This window comes from Dipodomys merriami, unplaced genomic scaffold (assembly GCF_024711535.1).
Source record: "Dipodomys merriami isolate MVZ:Mamm:240054 unplaced genomic scaffold, mDipMer1.0.p SCAF_3, whole genome shotgun sequence".
NCBI lineage: Eukaryota > Metazoa > Chordata > Mammalia > Rodentia > Heteromyidae > Dipodomys > Dipodomys merriami.
The window spans coordinates 14,795,464-14,818,162 of record NW_027204492.1 but is presented as its reverse complement, the minus strand read 5'-3'; the positions used below and the strand labels follow the sequence as shown (position 1 = coordinate 14,818,162).

Sequence of the window (22,699 nt, the reverse complement as noted above, 5' to 3'; positions counted from 1 at the left end):
CTTGACTCCTGCCACAGCAAACAACACAATTACTGTCTTCTGTGAGCCTCCGTGTCATTTGAGACTCAAACGTGGTTCCCTTTTGACATGTGGACCATTTCACAGAAATAAAGCCCATTCATAAGTAAGATGAAGAGCAGCACACAGCACCTGCCACATAAATACTGTGAACACTTACTTGGAGGTTACTGACATGCAGGCCCTGCCCTGGTATAGGTTCCTGTAAATATTAGTTTACTGTATTGCTTTTCTTTACTGTGAAGACATGATTATCAAGGTTTTGTTTTGCGTTATGCATAGCTTTGGTTACCTTCCATCAATCTGAAACGATGTTCTTGTTTGTGACTTTGCTATGGTTTCTGATGGCACTTTTCTTTTTTTCAATTATATTTTTCTTATCTTTAAGTTGTTTAAGGGGTTATAATTCAATATATCACTTTATGAGTACAATGCATCTTTTTGTTTTGAAAGGCCAAAAATTTTATTTCCCCTCAGTTCTGGAGGCTAGTTATTTTACCGACATTTCAAGGCTCTTGCATTGATACATGTATTGTGTGTATGAGTGTGTGTGTGTGTGTGTGTGTGTGTGTGTGTGTGTGTGTGTGTGTGTGTGTGTGTGTGTGTGTGTGTTGGTACTGGGGCTTGAACTAAGTGCCAGCATGCTGTCCTTTAGATTTTTTGTTAAGGCTGATGTACACTTGAGCCACACCTCCACTTTCTGCTGTTTTTAGGTTTGGTTTGGTTTTGGTCTGGGTCTTGGTGCTGCAACTCAGGGCCTGCACACGGTCTTTGAGCTTTTTCCTCAAGGCCCATACTCTATCACTTACCACACCATTTCTGGCTTTTTGGGTAGCCGATTAGAGACAAAAGAGTCACACAGGCTTTCCTACCCAGACAGGATTCTTAACCTCCTAAGCAGCTAGGATTATAGGCATAAGCCACTAGCAACTGGCTCACTTCTGGCTTTTTGATGTTTAATTTGCAATAAGAGTCTCAGGGAATTTTCTGCCTGAGCTGGTTTAAGCCTGGATCCTCAGATCTCAGTCTCCTAAGTAACTAGGATTACAGATGTGAGCCACAGGTGTCCAGCAATACATATACCTTAAAATTTTTGTTAAATTGTGGTGCAATAGGATTTTAATTGCAGAAGTGAGATTATGAGTACATTGTAACTCGATCACTGTCATTCTGCACTTTTTATTTCATTCTCTTTTTTTTTCATCCCAAGTTCTAAATCATGCTGACCTTTTCCTGTTTTTTTTTTTATTCCTTTGTGTTTGGATTAATAAATAAGGTTTCTTCTATTTCTGTTCTGTGTTCATTTTGATTTGTGCACAGAAAAGAAGGGTCTGAGTCCTTGGGTGCATCCTTCATCTCTGGTGCTCATATAGGACCAGCGACAGAGATGTTAGTTGCCTTGCTCCTCATTGTGAAGGTTTACAATTTTGTGGTCTCTCCTTTGTGCATGTTTTGGGCACCATTTTTCTCTAGTCTTTTTTTTGTTATTGTTGGTCATGGGACCTGAACTCTGGGCCTGGGCGCTGTCCCTCAGCTCTTCAGCTCAAGGCTAGCGCTCTACCCCTTGAGCCACAGCACCACTTCTGACTGTTTCTGCTTATGTGGTGCTGAGGAATCAAACACAAGGCCTCATGCATGCAAGGCAAGCACTCTATCATTGAGCCACCTTCCCAGGTCCTGGGCACCATTTTTATCTACGTTAAAGGGCATTGTTTGGGAGAGAGTAAAGGAAAGGGTGACACTGTCCAAAAAGAGGAGTGCTTATTACTTGACTTAAAAAACAGTAACCCGGCTGTACATCACTATAATAACAATTTTTAAAAAGGGCATTGGTGGGGCTGGAGGTGTAATTCATGTGGTAGAGAGCCTGTCAATATGCAAAAGCATGAGCTATCAAGTTCAAGTCCCAGTTTCAGACAAAAAGAAAAAGAAAGAGCATTTAAGTTTTTTTCAAATTATTCTTATAGAAGTGATGTACAGAGGAGCTGCAGTTACATAGCTCAGGTAAAAAGTGCATTTCTTAACCCCTTGCCTCACTCTCTCCAAGTTTTTCTCTCCCATCCCCGCTCACAAGTTTTATAGTTCATTTTCAATAGTGTCTAGTGAGCACCACTGCTACCTTTGTCCTTTATCCCTTCATTTCTATGTCTCCAGGGCATTTTTAAAAAAAATTTAGAAATACTGACAGAGGGGTTACAGTTATGTGAGTATGGTAATGAGTACATTTCCTGTCGAGCATTGTTACCTCCTCTCTTGTTTTCCCCTTACTATCCCTTGTCTCCCTATCTCCCCAACTCCTCCCTCCCCCCCTCAAGTTGTAAAGTTCATTTTCAACATAGTGTCTTGTCCATCTCATTGTTACAATGGGTCAACCTGTATCCTTATGTCAGCATTTTGTTATTTCCCTTCCCCTCCCCAAATTAGAAAAATGTATATACAAGATGCAGGACACTGACATCAAATACAGTGAAAACAGGGTTTATACTGTGGGGGAAGAACATAAAAAGAAACCAAAAATCACATAGTACATTTTAAATACATTAAAAACAATAGCAAGAAAGAAAAAAATCACTTGTGTCCCTATCTTGGGGTTCATTTCACTTAACATCATCTTATATGATGTTACATAGCCTTTGACCCTTTCTGCATGTCCTAGACTTATACTAGTTATTGCACATAAGAGAAACCATGGGACTTATGTTTCTTTGGGCCTGGCTTCCTTCCCTTAATATAACTTTTTCCAAGTCTTTCCATTTCCTCTGAATAACAAAGTTCAACTCAAGTTCTTGTCCTACCCACACTTTCACTGTTCCATTTGAGCACTGTCCCTTGCCTTTTTTGTTTTCATTATTTTTCTAATAGAGTCTTACTTTTTGCCATGGATGGGTCTTTCAATTTATGTGTGCTACATAACTGGGATGACAGTCACATGTCACTGCACCCATCATTTTAGTGGTGGAGATTAAGGCCTCACCAACTTTGTGCCTGGGCTAGCCTGGAATCATGATCCTTTTGATCTTAGCCTCCTGAAGAACTAGGCTTAAAGAAGATTTTTTTGACAGGCACCTAGCTTTTCAGCTGGCAGTAAAAACAGAAAGCTTTTTTTTTTTCTGGGTAGGAGACGATTTGCTTCCTCAAGCCACACTGAGAACACTCAACATCAAGAGTATACCAAGGTTGTTATTGTAGAGTACAGGGGAAAACCAAACCAAACCAACAAAACAAAACAAAAACAGGGGAATCAGGCACATGTGGCTTACCACTAGGTGGCTGTCTCTTATTTGTTGCTCCTTATGGCATCTTGGATGGAAACAGCCTAGGGCATCCGCAGGAGAAGTCTTGAGCCTTATTCCTCACCCCTCTCACTTATGACTTCCTGGTGTGGCCTGAATATTCTTTAAAAAAATAACCACAGGTCATATTTAAGCCTGGATCTAACCCTTGCTTCTTTTCTAGGAAAGTGCTTGGAGGGGCTTTATAATAATTCAGACTTCTGGGCTCCAGAAATTTGTCCAAAACCCTGGTGCACTTGGAAGTCACAAAAGTCTTGGGATTAGCACTTTAATAAGCTATCCTGGAGATAGCTTGTCTGTGGGTCACAGTATCCTTGGATTTGTTTCCCAGTTTCTTCTAAGAGCCCATCTATTTTTCACCACTTTCTACTGCCTGCAGAGGTTTGTAGGGTTAGGGGTGGCTTTCTGCCTCTGCCTCAAGTCTTTTTTACCCACATGTTACCAGGATTTGTTGTTTGTTTTCTCTCCCCCCCCTACCCTCTCTCTCTGTGTTTGAACTCAGAGCTTTTTAACTCAAGGCTAGTGCTATACCACTTGACACACTGCTCCACTTCTGGCTTTTTGGTGGTTAATTACCTCCAATCAATCACCAGAAAACCAGAAGTGGTGCTGTGGCTCCAGTAGTAGAGTGCTAGCCTTGATCGAGAAAGCTCAGGGACAGTGCCCAGGCTCTGAGTTCAAGCCACATGACCAACAATAAATAAATAAACCAACAAATAAATAAAGCATCAGTGACTAAAATTCTATGTGCCATGTTTTGTACATTCATTTATCATTGCCTCGGTTGGCTTTTAAGTTATTCCTTTTTCCCTTTTAAAAATTTTCGGTTTTATTTACTTACAAATGTCTTTCAGTAATACTTAAAAACATTCCTGCAGGGCTAGGAAGGTGGCTCAGTGGTAGAGTGCTTACCTCACATGCATGAGGCCCTGGGTTCGATTCCTCAGCACCACATAAACAGAAAAAGTGGGAAGAGGCACTGTGGCTCAAGTGGTAGAGTGCTGCCTTGAGTTCAAGCCCCACAACGGTCCAAAAAAGTTACTGCAATCTTTAGAAGCCAAATGTTTCTCTTCTTCAGATTTCTAAGCCTTTACCAGTAGTCTCCTTTTAAAAATGTCTGATTTAAGCTGGATACTAGCCTGTAATCCTAGCTACTCAGGTTGAGATTTGAAGATAATGGTTGGAAGCCAGCCTGGGAAGGAATGAAAGAATGACTATGAGACTCTTACCTATGATTAAGGACCAAAAAGCCAGAAGTGACAGGGTGGCTCAAGTTGTAGAGTACCACCCTTGAGCAAACAACAACAACAAAAACCCAAAAACAAAGAAACTAAGGGACAGTGCCCAGGCCCTGAGTTTAAGCTAGTACTGGCATACACACACAAAAGTCTGATTTGAGTTTTAGTGCTCCTTTTCCACCTTCAAATAAAAGCTGCTTTGTTGCTTAACATGTGTGCTTCAAGCTAAAATTATTTTTGCATGCTAAACAGTTTGCAGTTAGGCAAAAATCACCCAGAATAAGTTACAAAGTGCCATGATAGACAGTCAATACAGATGTTGTGTTTGAAGTAACTACTTAGGTCCCTGATGGTGATTCCTTCAGAGGAAACAGAAGTGGAATAATGCTATTATCAGCTTGACCTTTTCACTAGAACAAGCCATTTTTCAATTTTCAATTGGGACACTCCAGTTACTTCCCCTAAATATCCAAGCAAGTCACTAGCTTCTGGGTTTTCTGCAATCTTCTCCAGAATACTTTTTGGCTGTAAAAGAATTCACCATTTACTAACCTTTATACTTTCAAAATGATTTAGAGGAAACCTATACCTAGTGAAAAATGGTAATGGCAGTTCTTATCGGTGGCTTGTGCCTCCAATCCTAGTTCCTAAGGAGGCTGAGATTTCAGGATCCCAGTTTGAAGCCAGTTCAGAAAAAAAAGTCTATGAGACTCACATCTTCAATTAATTACCCAAAAGCCAAAAGTAAAGCTGTGGCTTCAATGGTAGAATGCCAGCCTTGAATGAAAAAGCTAAAGGACAATGCACAGGTCCTGAGTTCAAGCCCCAGGACTAGCAGCAAACAATTTAGTAACTTCTTTGGTAGTAAGAAAAATTACCCACCCTATGTTTGAATATAGTCTTTTATCTTCACAACAACTCTGTGCTCAAAAGTGCCATTTTACTAGTGAGGAAACAGAGCAAACAGGTCATAATTTGCCGGGATTGCCTAGCAAATAAATGGTTTTAAATTGGCACTAGGACCCAGGCCTTTCCAATACACCTACCTGCCTAAACATAAACTTAATTTTGTTTTGCAAAATAAAATAGATTAAAAGTTAGACTGGACTGGGTGCTGATGGCTCATTTCTGTAATCATAGCTACAAGGAAGCTGAGATCTGAGGACTGCAGTTCAAAGCCAACCCAGACAAGAAAAGTCCGTGAAACTCTTATCTCTAATGAACTACCAAAAAGTCAGAAGTGGAGCTGTGGCTTCTAGTGGTAGAGTGCTATTCTTGAGTAAAAAAGCTCAGAGAGCATACCTAGGTCCTGAGTTCACGTCCCAGTATTGTCACAAAAATAATTTAGACTTGGAAGATTTTATTAGAACCATACAACTTGACCAATTAATACCTTCTCTGTAATAAATAAAATAAATCAACCATAAACATATTGGTTTAAATTTTATTCTTTTTCTTTTTTGGGGGGAGGGTCCGGTCGTGGGGCCTGAACTCTGGGCCTGGGTGCTATCCCTCAGGTCTTCAGCTCAAGGCTAGCGCTCTACCACTTGAGCCACAGCACCACTTCTGGCTTTTTTCTTTTTGCTTATGTGGTGCTGAGGAATGGAACCCAGGGCCTCATGCATGCAAGGCAAGCGCTCTACCACTGAGCCACCTTCCCAGCCCCTTAAAATTTTATTCTTAAGTAGTTGTACAAAAAGGTTACAATTCTGTAAATCAGGTTATGAGTGAATGCATCTTGCTCATCGTTCCCTCCCATTTTCCCCTTTCCATATCTATCCTCAATTACATAGTTCATTTTTAACATAATGTACACAACATAATGAGTACATTTCCTCACTCTTCCTCCCTCTACTCAGGTACCTCTCCCCATTTTCCCTCCTCCCAAAAACATGTTCCTGCCTTCTGGTATTCACATAAATATAATTTGTAAAAGATTATTTTAAATGATGGTCATTTGTAGGTAGAAGAGAAAGAAATAATAAAAGGAAAAAAAGGCAGGACAGTTCTCCTATGTCCTGAAACACAGAGGAGAGGTTGCAGAAGACATCTTTGTCCTAGAAGTGCTGCATAGCCTACAGAAATTCTTTTTTTCTACACACTATGCAATTTCAACCCCATGCCAAGTCATGTTTGTATGATGGGGGTCTGGTGAATTTGAGTCCCAGACTCAGACCAAAAAGGAAGGAAGGCAGGAAGGCAGGAAGGCAGGAAGGCAGGCGGGCAGGCAGGCAGGCGGGAAGGAAGGAAGGAAGGAAGGAAGGAAGGAAGGAAGGAAGGAAGGAAGGAAGGAAGGAAGGAAGGAAGGAAGGAAGGAAGGAAGGAGGGAGGGAAGGAAGGAAGGGAGGGAGGGAGGGAGGAAAAGGGAGGAAGGGAAAGGGAGGAAGGGAAAGAGAGAGAGAGGAAGGAAGGAAGAAAGAAAGAGAAAGAAAGAAAGAAAGAAAGAAAGAAAGGAAGGAAGGAAGGAAGAAAGAAAGAAAGAAAAGGAAAGAAAGAAAAGGAAAGGAAAGAAAGAAAGGAAGGAAGGTAGGTAGGTTGGTTAAAATGATCATAGTCAAACCACAACCAGGAACATAGTTTAGCTAACATTGAAGGTAACTAGCTAAGAAGGAAAAAAATGCAACAAAATTGCTATAAATAATTTTGAAATAAAAATTCAAAACACATTCTCTCCTTTAGTGGTTTTTGTTCCAGTAGTTTTCCAGTATAATTCAAATACAATGAAAATCAAAAGGTTCACCAAACACAGTCAAAAGTAAATGCTAGTATGAGGTCACTATTCATTCCACAAATATTTATGAAGCAGCAATGCGGCAAGAATTGAATTATGCACCCCAGAACACTAGTTGTTTTTCTTTGATAATGTAAAAGGGGGTATAACAAGGTGAAAGTAGACTACTCCAAAGTTATGGTCAAAGTACTATTGTCAGAAATTCAGTCCGTGGAATTCAGTATGCCAATTTACAAATACAAGACCTGGAGGTGGTATTGCTTTTTGTCATTTGGGGGGCTTGAACTCAGGGCCTGAGTGGTCCCTGAGCACTTTTGCTCAAGGCTAGTGCTCTACCACTTCGACTCACAGCTCCACTTCCAGTTTTCTAGTGGTTAATTGGAGATAAGAGTCTCAAGGAGTTTCTTGCTGGGTCTGGATTAGAATCGTGATCCTAGGTACTCAGGAGGCTGAGATGTGAGGATTCCAGTTCGAAGCCAGCCAGGGCAGGAAAGTCCATGAGACTGTTATGTGCAATTAAGTGCCCTAAGTGTAGCTATGGCTCAAGGGAGCTAGTTTTGAGCAAAAAGTTTTGGGCTGCCAGCCAGGCTGTGAGTTCAAGTCTCAGTACCAGCGCAAAAAGGAAGAAGAGGAAGAGGAGGGGAGGGACAAGGGGAGGAGGGGGAGGGGGAGGAGGAGGAGGAGGAGGTGGTGGTGGTGGTGGTGCTGCTGCTGGTGGTGGTGATGCCAGGCACCAATGTCTCATTCCTGTCATCCTGGCTACTCAGGAGGCTGAGCTTTGAGAATCACGGTTCAAAGCCAGCCTGGGCAGAAAAGTTGGTGAGACTTCTCCCCAACTAACCACTCAGGGAAAAAAAAAGTCAGAACTGGAGCTGCTGCGCAAGTGGTAGAGTGCTAGCCTTGAACAAAGGAGTTCAAGGATAGTGCCCAGGCCCTGAGTTCAAACCCCAAGACAGGCACACGCATACACGCAGAAAAAGAAAAAGAAAAAAAAATAACTCTTCCCCTCCCCCGACCCCCGCCCTGGCCCCCCAGCGCCGCGCTAGGTTACCGCTGCCCTGATAGCTCTGCGTGAACTCTCCGGCCTTGGGAGGAGGAACTCCAGATGACCAGTCACAACGCAGCTGTCACCGCCCTTAGGAAATGCGGCTTGCGCGGGTCCTGCAGCGGCAGGCGCTAGAACGCCTGCGTCGTAGCGGGCAGCGGCGGGCGTGGGTGCCTCCGCCTCGTAGGCCTTTTTACCCCGCTGCATTGTGGGAGTTTGACCTTCACCGCCACCGAGAAGACACGATCGGAGACGCCATGGGAACTTCCACGGATGGTGAGGCTCGCTTGCTACACACATCCGCTCCCGCTTCCCTAGGTCCTTATGGAGCCCTTCTTGGGCGCAGTTACCTCCCGAACTCTTGGGTTTTTAGGCCCCAGGGCTTCTCCCCGGAGCGCTGGGCCAATATGGCTGTTACTCCCAGCCTGACGTCCCGCTCTGAGCCTCCTAGTCAGGCGCTAACGTTTCCGGCTGGTGTGATCCAGTCGGCAGGCAGTGGAGCATAGTTGCCAACGAGTTCAGGGCTGTCGTGGGACATCGGGAGTGATGGGCTTTTCAGAACTGCATGTTAAAAGAATTTACTGAGATGAGGGAATAGGCGAAATCGAGGTTTAATAGGATGGCATGTGAAAGGAACACAATAGTAGGTCGCTCGGTCTGTAGTTTTTAATACCCCGAGTTACGCTACTTTTGATTGGCTCTTTTTTGGTGGACCTTATTGATTGGCTGTCTCTTTCTGGATTGTGGTTAGCTTTGAATTTCTAGTGAAAACATCTCAGCTTAGTTTTCAATTTCATCTGGTCTCTTTTGGGAGATCGGCTAATCTCAGCATGTCACCCTGCCCTTGTCCTTTTCTTTCTTTTCTGTCGACTGTGTCTCATTAAAAAAGGTTGTGTGTGTGTGTGTGTGTGTGTGTGTGTGTGTGTGTGTGTGTGTGTGTGTATGTGACCCCCACTGGGAGATCCTATGCCTCTCATCATATAGAGGTGTAGAGGAAAGGTAGTTGGGTCCCTAGAGCTGTACAGTTCTGAAGACGTAGGTGCTACTTTAGTGGCAGCAGTTTCTCGAGCCCAAGGGCTACAGGTTTGCACTACACAGTATTGCCACCTGGAGGAATCTTCACGGAAGATTGGGAAAGGCCTACAGATAATGAGATGCTGGCCAACAGGCTTTGAACTAGGAGTGGATTGGAGGTGGGGAGGGGAACCTGTGGACACATTTGAAAAGGAATAGATTAGAATGGAGTACCCTACTTGGAAGACAATCAGGAAGTGTACTTAGGAGATTTAAGTTCAAACTAATGCAGGATAAGGCCACCGGCAGGAAGTGGGCACAATAGAAGGGATGTCTTTTGTGTGTGTGTGTGGGGGGTGGCTTGTCAGCTGGAATGAACTGGACAGGCACTGGGTTTATGGGCAGTTGTAAAGAAGATGATCTGTGGTCTGAGAGCAGAAATAAGGAAACAGAACGCTTTGGGGAAAGATGGACAGGCATAATGGGCAGCAGAGAACCTGGGAGAAAGGAGGTCCTTTTACATTTGGGAAATGAAAGACTAGATATTGGGCCTAATTTGAGGAGAGGATGACTGGTAACGAACATACATACCTGTGGAGGAACTATTTCTGAAGAGTTGAGGGCCCATAGGGTCTCCACATTACGGAGTCAAACAATAGGAGGAACAATGACCACCCTATGAAAAGTACAATTTGGATGATTAGAAAACCTATCTAAGACTTGGAAAAAATTATATTAAATGAAGTAAGCCTAGCCCAAAGATACATAGGTCCTTTATTTGCAATAACTAGTACATGTGTAGGACAAGTAGAGAAGGTCAAAAGCTATGTACATAAGACCATATAAAATGATGTTAAGCGAAATGAACCCCAAGATAGGAACACAGATTTTTTTTTCTTTCTTGCTATTGTTTCTAACGTATTTATAATGTATCATGTGATCTTTTTGTTTCTTTGTATGTTCCTCCCCCACGGTATAACCCCTGTATTAGATGTTGGTGCTCTGCATCTTGTATATACATTTTCTAATTGGGGCAGGGAAGGGAAAAAAACAAAATGTTTAAATAGGGATACAAGTTGACCCATTGTAACAATGAGATCTACAAGACACTATGTTTCTGGAGAACCGGGCTCTGGTGGCTCACGCTTATAATTCTAGCTACTCAGAAGGCTGAGATCTGAGGATCAGTATTCAAAGCTAGCCTGGGCAGGAAAGTCCATAAGACTCTTATCTCCAATAAACCACTAGAAAACCTGAAGTGGCACTGTGGCTCAAGTGGTAGAGCGCTAGCCTTGTGCTGAAGAGCTGAGGGATAGCGCCCAAGCCCAGAGTTCAAGCCCCACAACTGACAAAAAAAAAAAAAAAAAGAAAGAAACTCAGGAACAGTGTGCAAGCCCTGAACTTAAGTTCTAGCACTGGCAAAAACAAAAACAAAAGGATAGAAAGTCTGGGAATTACGAGGCACTGGTGGCTCATGCCTGTAATCCTAGCTACTCAGGAGGCTGAGATCTGAGGATTGTGGTTCAAAGCCAGTCCAGGCAGCAAAGTCCCAGAGACTCTTGTCTTCAATAAACCACCATCAAACCAGAAGTGGTTCTGTGGCTCAAGTGGTAGAGCGCTAGTCTTGAGCTGAAGAGCTGAGGGACAGCGCCCAGGCCCAGAGTTCAAGTCCCATAATGGACAAAAAAGTATATTATATATATATATATATATATATATATATATATATATATATATATATATATTTGTGTAATGTATATATAACATTGACCATTTTTTTCTTGTTTTTAATCGACCATGTCAGTAATTTTCTTTTGAATGAACAAGTTGAGTAGTGATATTAGTCTTTTGTCCTTGAATGTTACCAAGGACCAAATGGTGTTAGCATACATTGGTCACATGAAGGAGTTTCATTGTGATAATAATCCCATACATGTGCACTGTGTACTTTGGGCAAGTTTACCCCTGCTTTATATCGGCATTCCCCTCTACCCCTTTCAAATCATCATTTCAATTCACATTCTTTCTTTCCTTCAGATGAAGTCATACGGAAGCGTCTCCTAATTGATGGAGATGGAGCAGGTGACGATCGGAGAATTAATCTGCTAGTGAAAAGTTTTGTTAAGTGGTGCAACTCTGGATCCCATGAAGAAGGGTACCTCATTTCTCTGTTGTTTCTGTTTTTTTTTTTTTTTTTTTTCACATTAAAAAAAATCTGCTTTATTTTATCCAAGTTACTTTGAAAGTTAGGATGAGAGGCAAAGTTTTCACCTGTTAGGAAATACAAACAAAAATTGTCACATAAAAAAATCATAATGAAGCATCTTTTTTTTTTTTTTTAAAATTGTATTTTATTTTATTTGAGAACATACTGTACAGAGGGGCTACAATTTGTTGTTTCTGTTTTTATGTAGGAAATTGGGACCTGAACTCGGTATCTTACACTTGGGCTCATTGGCCATTGCTCTACCACCTAAGCCATGCTCTAACCCCACTTTGTTGTTTATGTATTAGTCCTGTTGTAATTTCATTAAGTTTCTACAATACTTCCTTTGCCTTAAATGCCAACAGAATTAACTTTTGATTAGTCAAAAACAAACTTTATTTTATTTTTTTGTGCCAGTCCTGGGCCTTGAACTCAGAGTCTAGGTGCTATCCCTAGGCTTTTTCACTCAAGGCTAACTCCTCAATACTTGAGCCACAGGTCTACTTCTGGCTTTTTTGCTGGTTAATTGGAGAAGAATGTCAGGCTGGCTTTGAATTGGAATAATCAGATCTCAGTCTCCTGAGTAGGTAGGATTACAGGAGTGAACCACCAGTGCCTGGCACAAACTTAATGGCTTTATGCCGCGGACTGGGTTCTGTCGGGACGACGGAGGATACCTAGGGGAGGAACCTGGAATAGGTGGGGAGATGGCAAACAGACAACTCACACACAAGAGGAGTGGATGCTGAGTGCTGAGTGCTGAGTGCGATTTAATGCAGAGGATAGCAAACTTTTATAACAGAAGTCTCATGAGAAAGGGCAAAAGGTTACACAATCTTGCTGCATGGCTTCTTTCTTGGGTGGTCACCAGCTGGGCACCTGATAGGCATTTGTCTCTGGCTTATCTCTAAGGAATACAATGGGTTTGGGTTTCGATGTTTGTCACCAATTAACCATTACCTATTTTTATAGAGGCCTTAACTTTCCCATAAGATCTTTCCTGTCTCTTTTTTAATAGTAAACTTTAAGGAGACCTAGCAATTCTCTTAGTAAATAGCAGGAAATTCTCTCTCCTAAATAATTATCTCAGCAATTGCCATACATTCTTTCTATTTTAGCTGAGCTACTGCTTCTTGTAAGTCCCTTACAAACAATTCCTTCTGCTGAAGTGACTTTGTGAAACCCCCAATACTTTTATATTTACTTATAACTTGTCTACTAGCCTTCATAAGAGGGGTTTCAGGGTAGCACTTAACTCTGGTGAGTTAGTCATATTTTTTAAGACACTCATCAGATATTGGAGTCGTCAACACTCTTAAGAAAGAGCTTTGAATAAGGGGACATTGACAATGAGCAAGTACAAAAAGCAGTAAAAGATTAACAGGCACTCTTATGAGGGAAGAAAGACAGAAACACATCTTTTCCCAGGGGTTTTTCCAGCCTTTTCCCAGGAGTAGGCCTCTTAGAAGCCCTATTCTCCGAGGTACACTTTGGTGAAGTCCCAAAACTCAGAGATAGGTCTCTGAAGCCCCTATCTTAGGTCTGATAGATGGTTTCCCATGCTAAGCAGACTCCACTGGAGTTGGCGTGGCAGCTTTATTTTATTTTCTTGGGGACAGGGTCTTGCTATGTAGACCAGGCTAGTTTTGAACTTACAATCCTCCTGTCTCAACCTTCCTAGAACTGGGATTACAGGTGAGTGCCACCACACCTGGCTAAGATTGTGTGTGTGTGTGTGCATATAAGAGAGAATAGAGAAAGCATAAAGAGAATATGAGTACTTGGGGATGGCAGTACTGTGATTTGAATTCAGGACCTTTTGCTTGCTAGGCAGATACTCTCCCACTTGAGTCATATTCCAGCCCTTTTTTATTTTATTTTTTAATAAATCAGTTCTCCCCAGGGCCAGTGTAGACCATGATTCTCCTACCTATAACCTCTACATGATACTCATGCCTAGGTTATAGATTTACATGATGTCTTCCTAATTTTCCCCATCCTAGGCTGGCCTCAAATGGAGATCCTACAGACTCTACTTGCTCTGGAGCTGGGATTATTATGGGCCTGTGTGTGTGTGTGTGTGTGTTTGTCAATCATAGGGCTTGAACTCAGCCTGGGTGCTGTCTCTGAGCTCTTCAGCTCAAGGCAAGCACTCTACCACTTGAGCCACAGCGCCACTTCCATTTTTCTGGTGGTTTATTGGAGATAAGAGTCTCATGGACTTTCCTGCCTGGGCTTTGAACCACAATCCTCAAATCTCAACCTCCTGAGTACTTAGGATTACAGGCGTGAGCCACCGGCGCCCAGTGTTATATATGTGTGTATTTTTAACAGAATTTTTTCTCTCATGTGGATTCACTTTCCACATAAAAGTGATTTATTCAGGAAAATAGTTGTTTAGGTTAAGCCTATTTTGATAAGAATATAGTCTCATCTTGCACTTATAACTAAAACGTTTTATAGCATCAAGTATATCATATTTAAATAAATATAAGGGAGAGTTATTCTAACTATTCTAGTTATTTGAAATATGATTGTCTGAATACTTGTTATAATTTAATTAGCAAATCTTTCCCTGTCTTATAATCACTGAACTTTAGCAAAAATATTTATCTTCTTTCATTAGATATGGCCAGTACCAACGTATGCTCAGCACCTTGTCTCAATGTGAATTTTCAATGGGCAAAACTTTGCTGGTGTATGATATGAATCTCAGAGAAATGGAAAATTATGAAAAGATTTACAAAGAAATAGGTAAACAAACTTAAAGTAATCAGTTTATTACTTTTATTTTAGTAGTCTAAAGGAAAAATGCTAACATTTTTTCTTTGGTTAGTAAAAGAATGACAATTAAAATTGTAATAGAATCCAGTCAATGTTAGCTACAGAAAAGGTTATTTGAATATGATACAGTGCTCTGGGTTACAGCTATTTCTCTAATGCCAGTTTCTATTTTGTTTGCAATGAAACTTCAATTTAGAAACACATTTTTAAATTGAAAACATGGAGATTGTATGTGTTGTTCTAATTTTTTAAAAAAACCCTTTTTATTTAGAAGGTAACATTGCTGAAGCACATAAAAAAATTGCTGAGTGCAAAAAGGAGATTCTTCAAGCAAAAAGAATACGGAAGAATCGCCAAGGTAAGGGACTGAGTTTATTGATGTACAAGTGATTTTATTACTGACTGCTGTATTCATTCTTTTTTAATATTATGAAATAAAATCTCTGTCCAGTGTCCATTTATTTTATGATTAAGAATCAGGAGCCATGTTTAATTCTTAAACTATATTCTTTAAAATAGAGAAGGAAGGCTAAAATGGAGAAGGAACGCTATACTATGTTTTTTGCTGAATTATATTAATGATCTAATTATTTCTTAGTATTAAACTTTTATTCTCTTCAGATTCTTTATTTATTGTTTTATTTCTTTGTCAGTCATGGGGTTTGAACTCAGAACCTGGGTGCTGTCCCTGAGCTGTTTTGCTCAAGGCTAGTGCTCTACCACTTGGAGCCATAGGCCCACTTCTAGTTTTCTGGTGGCTAATTGGAGATAAGATTGTCACAGATTTTTCTGTCCAGATTGGCTTTGAACCACAGTCCTCAGATCTCAGCTTTCTGAGTAGCTAGGATTACAGGTGTGAACCACCAGCACTTGGCTCTTCAAATTATTTTTCCTAAAAATGTTATAGTTAATTCAGCAAAAATGATTTATATAAATATACTAGACATGGGTTTTGTTTGTCGGTTTGTTTAATGGAGCTACTTTTTTTTTTCAAAAACAAACCCAGGAAGTTTTTATTAAATACAAAATAAACAAATATTTATAGATTAATTAGTAAGAAAGAGGTTAAACTTTAGTTTTGTTCAAGTCCCTTTTGGTTTTCAATTAAGCGGTGCCATTGTTTAGTTCATAGAAACTTCTAGAATGATTTTCTTTTGGGCAATTCTAAGAGGTTGAACTTGGGGCTTTCGAATTGCTAGTGAGGTGCTCTACCACTTGAACTATGTCCAAAGCCCATAAAGTGATTTTTAATGAAGGGGTATATTGCCCTTCCTATAATGTAATTCAGAAAAGTGAAATAAAAACTGTACAATCACAACTTTGGCAATTATATGAAGAGAAAATGTTACTGATTATTTGGTGGTTGTAGGTTTTTATGGCTTAGATTGTTTTGTTCAGTTCTGTTTTTTTTTTTTTTTATACTTAGCATGTTTTTTGTTTTTTTTTTTTGGTTGGTGTGGGCTTGAACTCTGGGCCTGGGTTCTGTCCCTGAGCTCTTCAGCTCAAGGCAAGCACTCTACCATTTGAGCCACAGCGTTACTTCCAGTTTTCTGAGTGGTTTATTAGACATAAGAGTCTCATGGACTTAACTGCCTGGGCTGGCTTTGAACCATGATCCTCAGATCACTGCCTCCTGAGTAACTAGGATTACAGGCATGAATCACTGGTGCCCAGCTGAGCATGTTTTTTTTTTTGTAGTGCAAAAAATATCTAAAAAGATCAACTTTATTGAATATGCTGAGTTCTAGGACAATGAACTTCACACTAGTGAACTGATAATTAAGATGGCAATTTTACTTTCTCTTTTTAAATGCTCAATTTAGCCTTCAGGTAAAATGTGCTCTGAGGTTGTATGTGTGGGGTTACTAAGGCTTGAATTCAGGGGTTACTAAGGCTTGAATTCAGGACTTCAGGTGCATACTCAGCTCTCTTGGTCATGGCCAGCACATTACCACTTAGCTCCAGCCCAACTTTTGGCTGGTTACTTGGAGATAGTCTTACAGACTTTTCTGTTCTGACTTGCTTTAAGCTGCAGTCTTATCCAGGATCTATAAATGAGAATACAGAAATGGGACCTCAAAGTCCCAGCTTGAAACACTTTGATAAACTCTCCATCTATTACTGTCTTCATTTCTTTATGTACTAGGAAAGTTAGTTGAGGAGATGTATGGTATTATACATTTTATATTAATAGGTGCAGTTCCAAAATAACCCTTTATTGCATAAATATTCTTTTATCTTTTCAGAATATGATGCTTTGGCAAAAGTGATCCAGCGTCATCCAGACAGGCATCAGACATTAAAGTAAGATTAGAGCTTTCAAGAACTAGTCAGTGCTTTACATTTTTATAGAAATATGTAATGTGTGTCAAAGGAGTCATATATTCAGTAATAGTGTGTGTGTGTGTGTGTGTGTGTGTGTGTGTGTGTGTGTGTGTGTGTGTGTGTGTGTGTGTGTGTGTGTGTGTGTGTGTGTGTGTGTGTGTGTGTGTGTGTGTGTGTGTGTGTGTGTGTGTGTGTGTGTGTGTGTGTGTGTGTGTGTCCTAGGGCTTGAACTCAGGGCTTGAGCACTGTCCCTGAGCTATTTTGTACAAGGTTAACATTATGTTTTGTGAAACTTTGGAAGCTGATTTCTTCTTAAGTTGTAAATACATACAATTTTCATTGAAAGTATATTTATTTTTTTCTGCCAGACCAAGGGCTTGAACGGGGAGTCTGGGCATTGTCCTTAAGCTTTTTTTGCTCAAAGCTAGCATTCTACCACTTAAGCCTCATCTCCACTTCTTGTTTTTTGTTTGTTCTTTGGAGATTCCTGTAAATCTGGCTTCAAACCAAGATCTTCAGATTTCAGCCTCCTGAGTAGCTAGGATTACAGGCTAGGCTATTTTTCAGTATATATTCAAATACTGATGATCTATAGGTCTTTTTCTTTCTCCAACCTTGCTACATATTTGTCTAAAATAAATGCATACAGTGTGCCTCAATAGGAAATACACAAATTCAATATATTGGGGTTTTTTTGTATAATACTAAGTAACAGAAAAAAAACACCAAGGACAAGTATAGTGGCTCATGACAGTAATCCCAGCTACTTATGTGGAGATGGGAAGGATTGCTTGACCCCATCTGAACCAACAAGCATTCAAGAGGCATAGGTAGGAAGATCATGTTCTGAAGCCCACCCAGGAAAACACGAGAAAAAGAGATTAGAATGACAGTTCTTTATTTCTTTTTCAAAAAAGCCTTTATGTTAGTATGACAAAGTGTATCAGTTCTTAGATTTGTTTATTCTCTTAATTTTTTAAATTTAAAGGTATACTTTTGATGGATGCTGTTGGCTCACACCTATAATCATAACTACTCAGGAAGCTGAGATCTGAGGATCATAGTTTAAAACCAGTCCAAGCAGGAAAGTCTGTGAGATACTTACCTCCAATTGACCACCAGAAAACTGGAAGTAGTGCCATGGCTTAAGGGGTAGAGCACTAGCCTTCAGCACTAAAGCTCTGAGACAACCTCTAGGCCCTAAGTTCAAGCCCTAAAATCAGCAGAAAAAAAAACTGTAGTTTTAATGAAAATCCTGCATATTTAAGATTTAAGAAGAAATAAATCATCAGCTTCCAAGGTGTCTCTAAACATAATGAATCGTTATAGCTCAATATTTTTATTTTAATATACTGTTTAATAGCTACAGCATTTGATATTCATTGTAAATTCTCTTCCCCCCAAGTATCATAATATAAGAGCATATTTTTTTTTCAGGGAACTAGAGGCTCTGGGAAAAGAATTAGAACATCTTTCACATATTAAAGAAAGTGTTGAAGACAAGGTATTTGTTTATGTATGTTAGCATTTTTGTGTTTGTATGTTTATAGATGAATTTATATAATTTTTTTCTTTGTTAATTCAGCTGGAATTGAGACGGAAGCAGTTTCATGTTCTTCTTAGTACTATCCATGAACTTCAGCAAACATTGGAAAGTAAGTAGAAATATTTCAGAACATATGTTTACGAAGATTTTTAAATGATTGAGGAGTACGATTTTGGAATGTACATGTTGGAGAAAATATACCTTCCAATTCTGAATAGAAATATAATAATAACATTAGAAGATAAGCATTTGCTTAACTTTCCAAATACATGCAGGAGAGTCTCATTATGTAACAGTATGTAATTGAAGTTCATATCTAGTAGCTTAAAAAAATCTGGAAAATAGGGAGATTTTCTTGGTTTTCTAAAGTTTATGACTATAGGGCTGGGAATGTGGCTCAGTGGTAGAGCGCTTGCCTTGCATGCCTGAGGCCCTGGGTTCGATTCCTCAGCACCACATAAGCAAAAAGAAAAAAGCCGGAAGTGGCGCTGTGGCTCAAGTGGTAGAGCGCTAGCCTTGAGCTGAAGAGCTGAGGGACAGCGCCCAGGCCCAGAGTTCAGGCCCCACGACTGGACCAAAAAATAAATAAATAAATAAAAAATAAAATAGTTCAGTACCCAGGCAGGAAATAAATGATCACTGTATAAAGAATATTTGACACCAAGTGAATGGTGGATGCTTAGAAGAACTGAAGACTTAGTCTTCATATTAACTGTAGAACAGTTGAAATTTCTGTTACTTGTTCTCTGGTCGTTTATCTAAAAAACCTAAATCTAGATTTTTTTTTGGGGGGGGGGTGGGGGGGTTGGTCATGGGGCTTGAACTCTGGGCCTGGGCACTAGACCTGCACTCTTCAGATCAAGGCTAGCACTCTACTGCTTGAGCCATAGCACCATTTCCAGTTTTCTGGTGGTTAATTGGAGATAAGAGTCTCTGGGACTTTCCTGCCCGGGCTGGCTTTGAACCATGATCCACAGATCTCAGCCTCCTGAGTAGCTAAGATTACAGGCATGAGCCACCGGCGCCCGGCTCCTAGATTCTTTTTTAGTGAAATTCAAATCTAAATGCAAAATTTAAATTTTGATGAAACTAATAACAAAACAGTATTTTTTATTATTGTCTTTAAGTAGTTGTACAAAGAAGTTCCCATTCTACAAAACAGTATATGAATACAAAGTGTCTGCCAACATTGTCACCCATCCCTCCTAACCCATCCTGTCTCTCACTTTTTTCTTTTTTCTTTTCTAATGACAATATTTTAAAGGCAAGCCTTTATATGGCCTGTTTACAGTTACGGCCTGCCATTTTGCCATATTTGCTTTGAATGTATTAGCTAATAAAAGATAAAAACATCTACTAGATACCAGTGGCTCATGCCTGTAATCCTAGCTATTCAAGAAGCTGAGATCTGAGGATTGCTACTCAAAGACAGCCCAGGCAGGACAGTCTATGATACTCTTATCTCTAGTTGAGCACCAGAAAGCTAGAAGTGAGGCTGTGGCTCAAGTGTTAAGAGTACTACCCTTTTTGACATAACGACTTGTACATCTCATTGTTGCAATGGGTCCACCTGTATCCCTTGTAAACGATTTTTTCCCCTTCCCCTCCACAAATTATACCAACATCAAATACAGTGAAAGCATGGGTTATACTGTGGGGGAGGGACATACAAAGCAACAAAGAAATCATTTTATAAATACGTTAGAAACAATCGCATGAAAGAAAAAAAACATTTGAATACTTATCTTGGGGTTTATTTCACCTAACATCAACTTATCTGACCTTTTCTGCTTGTCTCAGATATATACTAGTTATTGCAAATAAGGGAAACCATAGGACCTATGTTTCTTTGGGCCTGGCTGACTTCACCTAATATAATTGTTTCCAAGTCTTTCCATTTCCTAACAAATGGGGCAATGTCATTCTTTCTAATACAGGCATAGAATTCCATTGTGTATACATACCACATTTTCTTGAGCCATTCATCTACTGAGGGGCATCTGGGTTTTGGCTGGGCGGGGAGGGGAAGGGGAAACAAGGGAGGAGGCAACAATGCTTGATAAGAAATGTACTCATTATCTTTTTTTTTGGGGGGGGGGGTCCGGTCGTGGGGCCTGAACTCTGGGCCTGGGCGCTGTCCCTCAGCTCTTCAGCTCAAGGCTAGCGCTCTACCACTTGAGCCACAACACCACTTCTGGCTTTTTATCTTTTTGCTTATGTGGTGCTGAGGAATTGAACTCAGGGCCTCATGCATGCAAGGCAAGCGCTCTACCGCTGAGCCACCTTCCCAGCCCTGTACTCATTATCTTGCCCATGTAATTGTAACCCATCTGTATGGTATTTTCACAATAAAAAAAGTACTACCCTTGATCCTTGAGCAAAATATTCTTAGAAACAAAAGCCAAGGGGCCAGAGTTCAGACTCCACGACTGGACCCCCCCAAAAAAACAAAAACAAAAAAAACCAGAAGCCAAACCTTGAATTCAAACCCCAGGACTGGACTGGCACTAAATAAAAAAGGTTAAAAATTGTTTTCAGCTGGGCGCCAGTGGTTCTCGCTATAATCCTAGCTTAACTCCAGAGGCTGAGATCTGAGGATTGCAGTTCAAAGCCAGACCGGGCAGGAAAGTCCATACGACTCTTATCTCCAATTAACCACCAGAAAACCGGAAGTGGCCTTGTGGCTCAAGTGGTAGAGTGCTCACCTTGAGCTGAAGAGCTGAGGGACAGTGCCCAGGCCCAGAGTTTAAGCCCCATGACCGACAAAAATAATTGTTTTCATGTATACATTAAACATGAAATTTAGGTGAAGTTAACTAAGGTTTTATATTTCTTTCTCAATTGCAGGTGATGAAAAGCTCTCTGAGGGAGAAGAAGGTGAAGAGACTTTCATGGATATAGAACCTAAGTCATAGACAGGCTAGTCATTCATTCCCAAGGATATTAAAATAGTTACATGACTGGTATATGTAGAATATATATTCTTGAAATATTTAGTTTTGGCAGTGAAATATTTTGCTTTTTTTTGTCGGTTGTGGGGCTTGAACTCTGAGCCTGGCCACTGTCCCTGAGCTCTTCAGCTCAAGGCGAGAGCTCTATAACTTGAGCCACAGCACCACTTCTGGTTTTCTGGTGGTTAATCGGAGATGAGTCTCATGGACTTTCCTGCCTGGGCTGGCTTTGAACCACCATCCTCAGATCTCAGCCTCCTTAGTAGCTAGGATTATAGGCATGAGCCACCAGTACCCCCAGCTTTGATATTTTGCTTTTTAATATTTACATTTTATTCATATTCACAAAAAGAAAATGATTTTAGTATATATTTGGTTTTATTGAAATGTGGGGTTTTTCTATTATTGTACTGGGGCTTGAGCTTAGGGCTGTGCTTGCTAGTCAGGCACTCAACAATATGAGCTTCAACCCCAGCCTGCATGTTTTATCCCCCTCCCCCACTTGCTTTTTATTGGTATGAGACATTCAATTTAGGACTCTGGGCTACCTGTTCTTACTCAAGCTTTCTTGCTCAAGAGTGAGCCATGCCTCCAGTCCAGAATTTTTTAGTGTTTCACTGTTTTCCAGATTTTTTTTTTTTTTTTTTTACTCAGGATTGCTTTGAACTGTGATCCGGAGATCTCAGCTTTCTGAGTAAATCAGGTTGCAGTCCTGAACCACCAGCACCCAACTTGTTTTTTAGTCTTGAAAGTAAGAAACAACATGTAGAAATGTTTTAAAGCTGCATGATTTTGTTGCTTAATACTCTCGGTACTTTTTAACTGGTAACATTAATTGTTTTATAAAATAAGTTAGACTATAAGAAGGTGGTATTTCTAGTATGTACATAAGAAAGTTAAGTCCATGAATAAAACTCCTGGGGGACCATGAACCTATGAAATTATGTGAGTGACACTTGTGATCTGTATTCCTTGTGGGGAAAGGTTCCATGATGTTAGGAATCATTGATACAAGGAGAGAAATCTTATGTATTTTAACTTAAGTGTTAAATACTAATACTAAATTTTGATATTTAATACTTGCTTTAGTATGTAATACTGGAGAAATGTGGTTATTAAGTGTTTTGTTATGTTTTCTCTCTATTATTCCTTAAAATTCATTTTTAATAGAAAAATAATGGAATAAAGAGTTGTTGGAGATAACAAGTTTAGATTGTCTTGCATAAATGATATCATAATCATTGTAACAAGTAAGCCAATGCTGTCATTTGTGATTTTCTGAAGTGTTGGTTGACATGTGCAGTCCTTGGTTAGATTCCATCCTCCATTTATTTTAGATTATGACACTTGAATGAATCATACTTTAATAATGTTCAATTTATAATTTTTTGTGCCAATCCTGGGGCTTGAACTCAGAAGCTGGGTGCTGTCCCTAGCTTTTTTGCTTAAGGCTAGCAGTCTGCCACCTGAACCATATTTGCACTTCCAGCTTTTTGGTAGTTAATTGGAATTAAGAATGTCATGGACTTTCCTGCCCAAGCTGGCTTT

The 22,699-nt window shown here is 40.2% G+C and overlaps 1 protein-coding gene and 1 long non-coding RNA gene across 2 annotated transcripts in view; one reads left to right on the top strand and one right to left on the bottom strand.

Moving 5' to 3' along the window:
- The window catches only part of LOC138840045 (uncharacterized), a 31,944-nt gene extending 23,492 nt beyond the window's left edge, over positions 1 to 8,452 (bottom strand). Inside the window, exons 1-2 of the long non-coding RNA XR_011376033.1 lie at positions 8,332 to 8,452; positions 3,279 to 3,413 (exon numbers count right to left, since the gene is read on the bottom strand). This is a non-coding gene — a long non-coding RNA (uncharacterized lncRNA). The remainder of the gene's footprint in view (positions 1 to 3,278; positions 3,414 to 8,331) is intronic.
- Positions 8,409 to 22,386, top strand: LOC138840044 (THO complex subunit 7 homolog). The gene is made up of 8 exons (XM_070039679.1): positions 8,409 to 8,601; positions 11,377 to 11,494; positions 14,172 to 14,299; positions 14,601 to 14,687; positions 16,576 to 16,633; positions 18,092 to 18,158; positions 18,240 to 18,309; positions 21,048 to 22,386. The coding sequence occupies exons 1-8, from the start codon at positions 8,424 to 8,426 to the stop codon at positions 21,113 to 21,115; spliced, it is 774 nt and encodes a 257-aa protein (XP_069895780.1). The 5' UTR covers positions 8,409 to 8,423; the 3' UTR covers positions 21,116 to 22,386.
- The last annotated feature ends 313 nt before the right edge of the window (positions 22,387 to 22,699 follow it).

What these genes read in the sequence shown, in the direction of transcription:
- LOC138840044 (XM_070039679.1), top strand. Translation starts at nt 8,424, where the DNA reads ATGCGGCTTGCGCGGGTCCTGCAGCGGCAGGCGCTAGAACGCCTGCGT. An exon ending in TCTGGATCCCATGAAGAAGG is followed by an intron (nt 11,495 to 14,171) that starts GTACCTCATTTC and finishes TTCTTTCATTAG; the next exon opens with ATATGGCCAGTACCAACGTA. An exon ending in ACTTCAGCAAACATTGGAAA is followed by an intron (nt 18,310 to 21,047) that starts GTAAGTAGAAAT and finishes TCTCAATTGCAG; the next exon opens with GTGATGAAAAGCTCTCTGAG.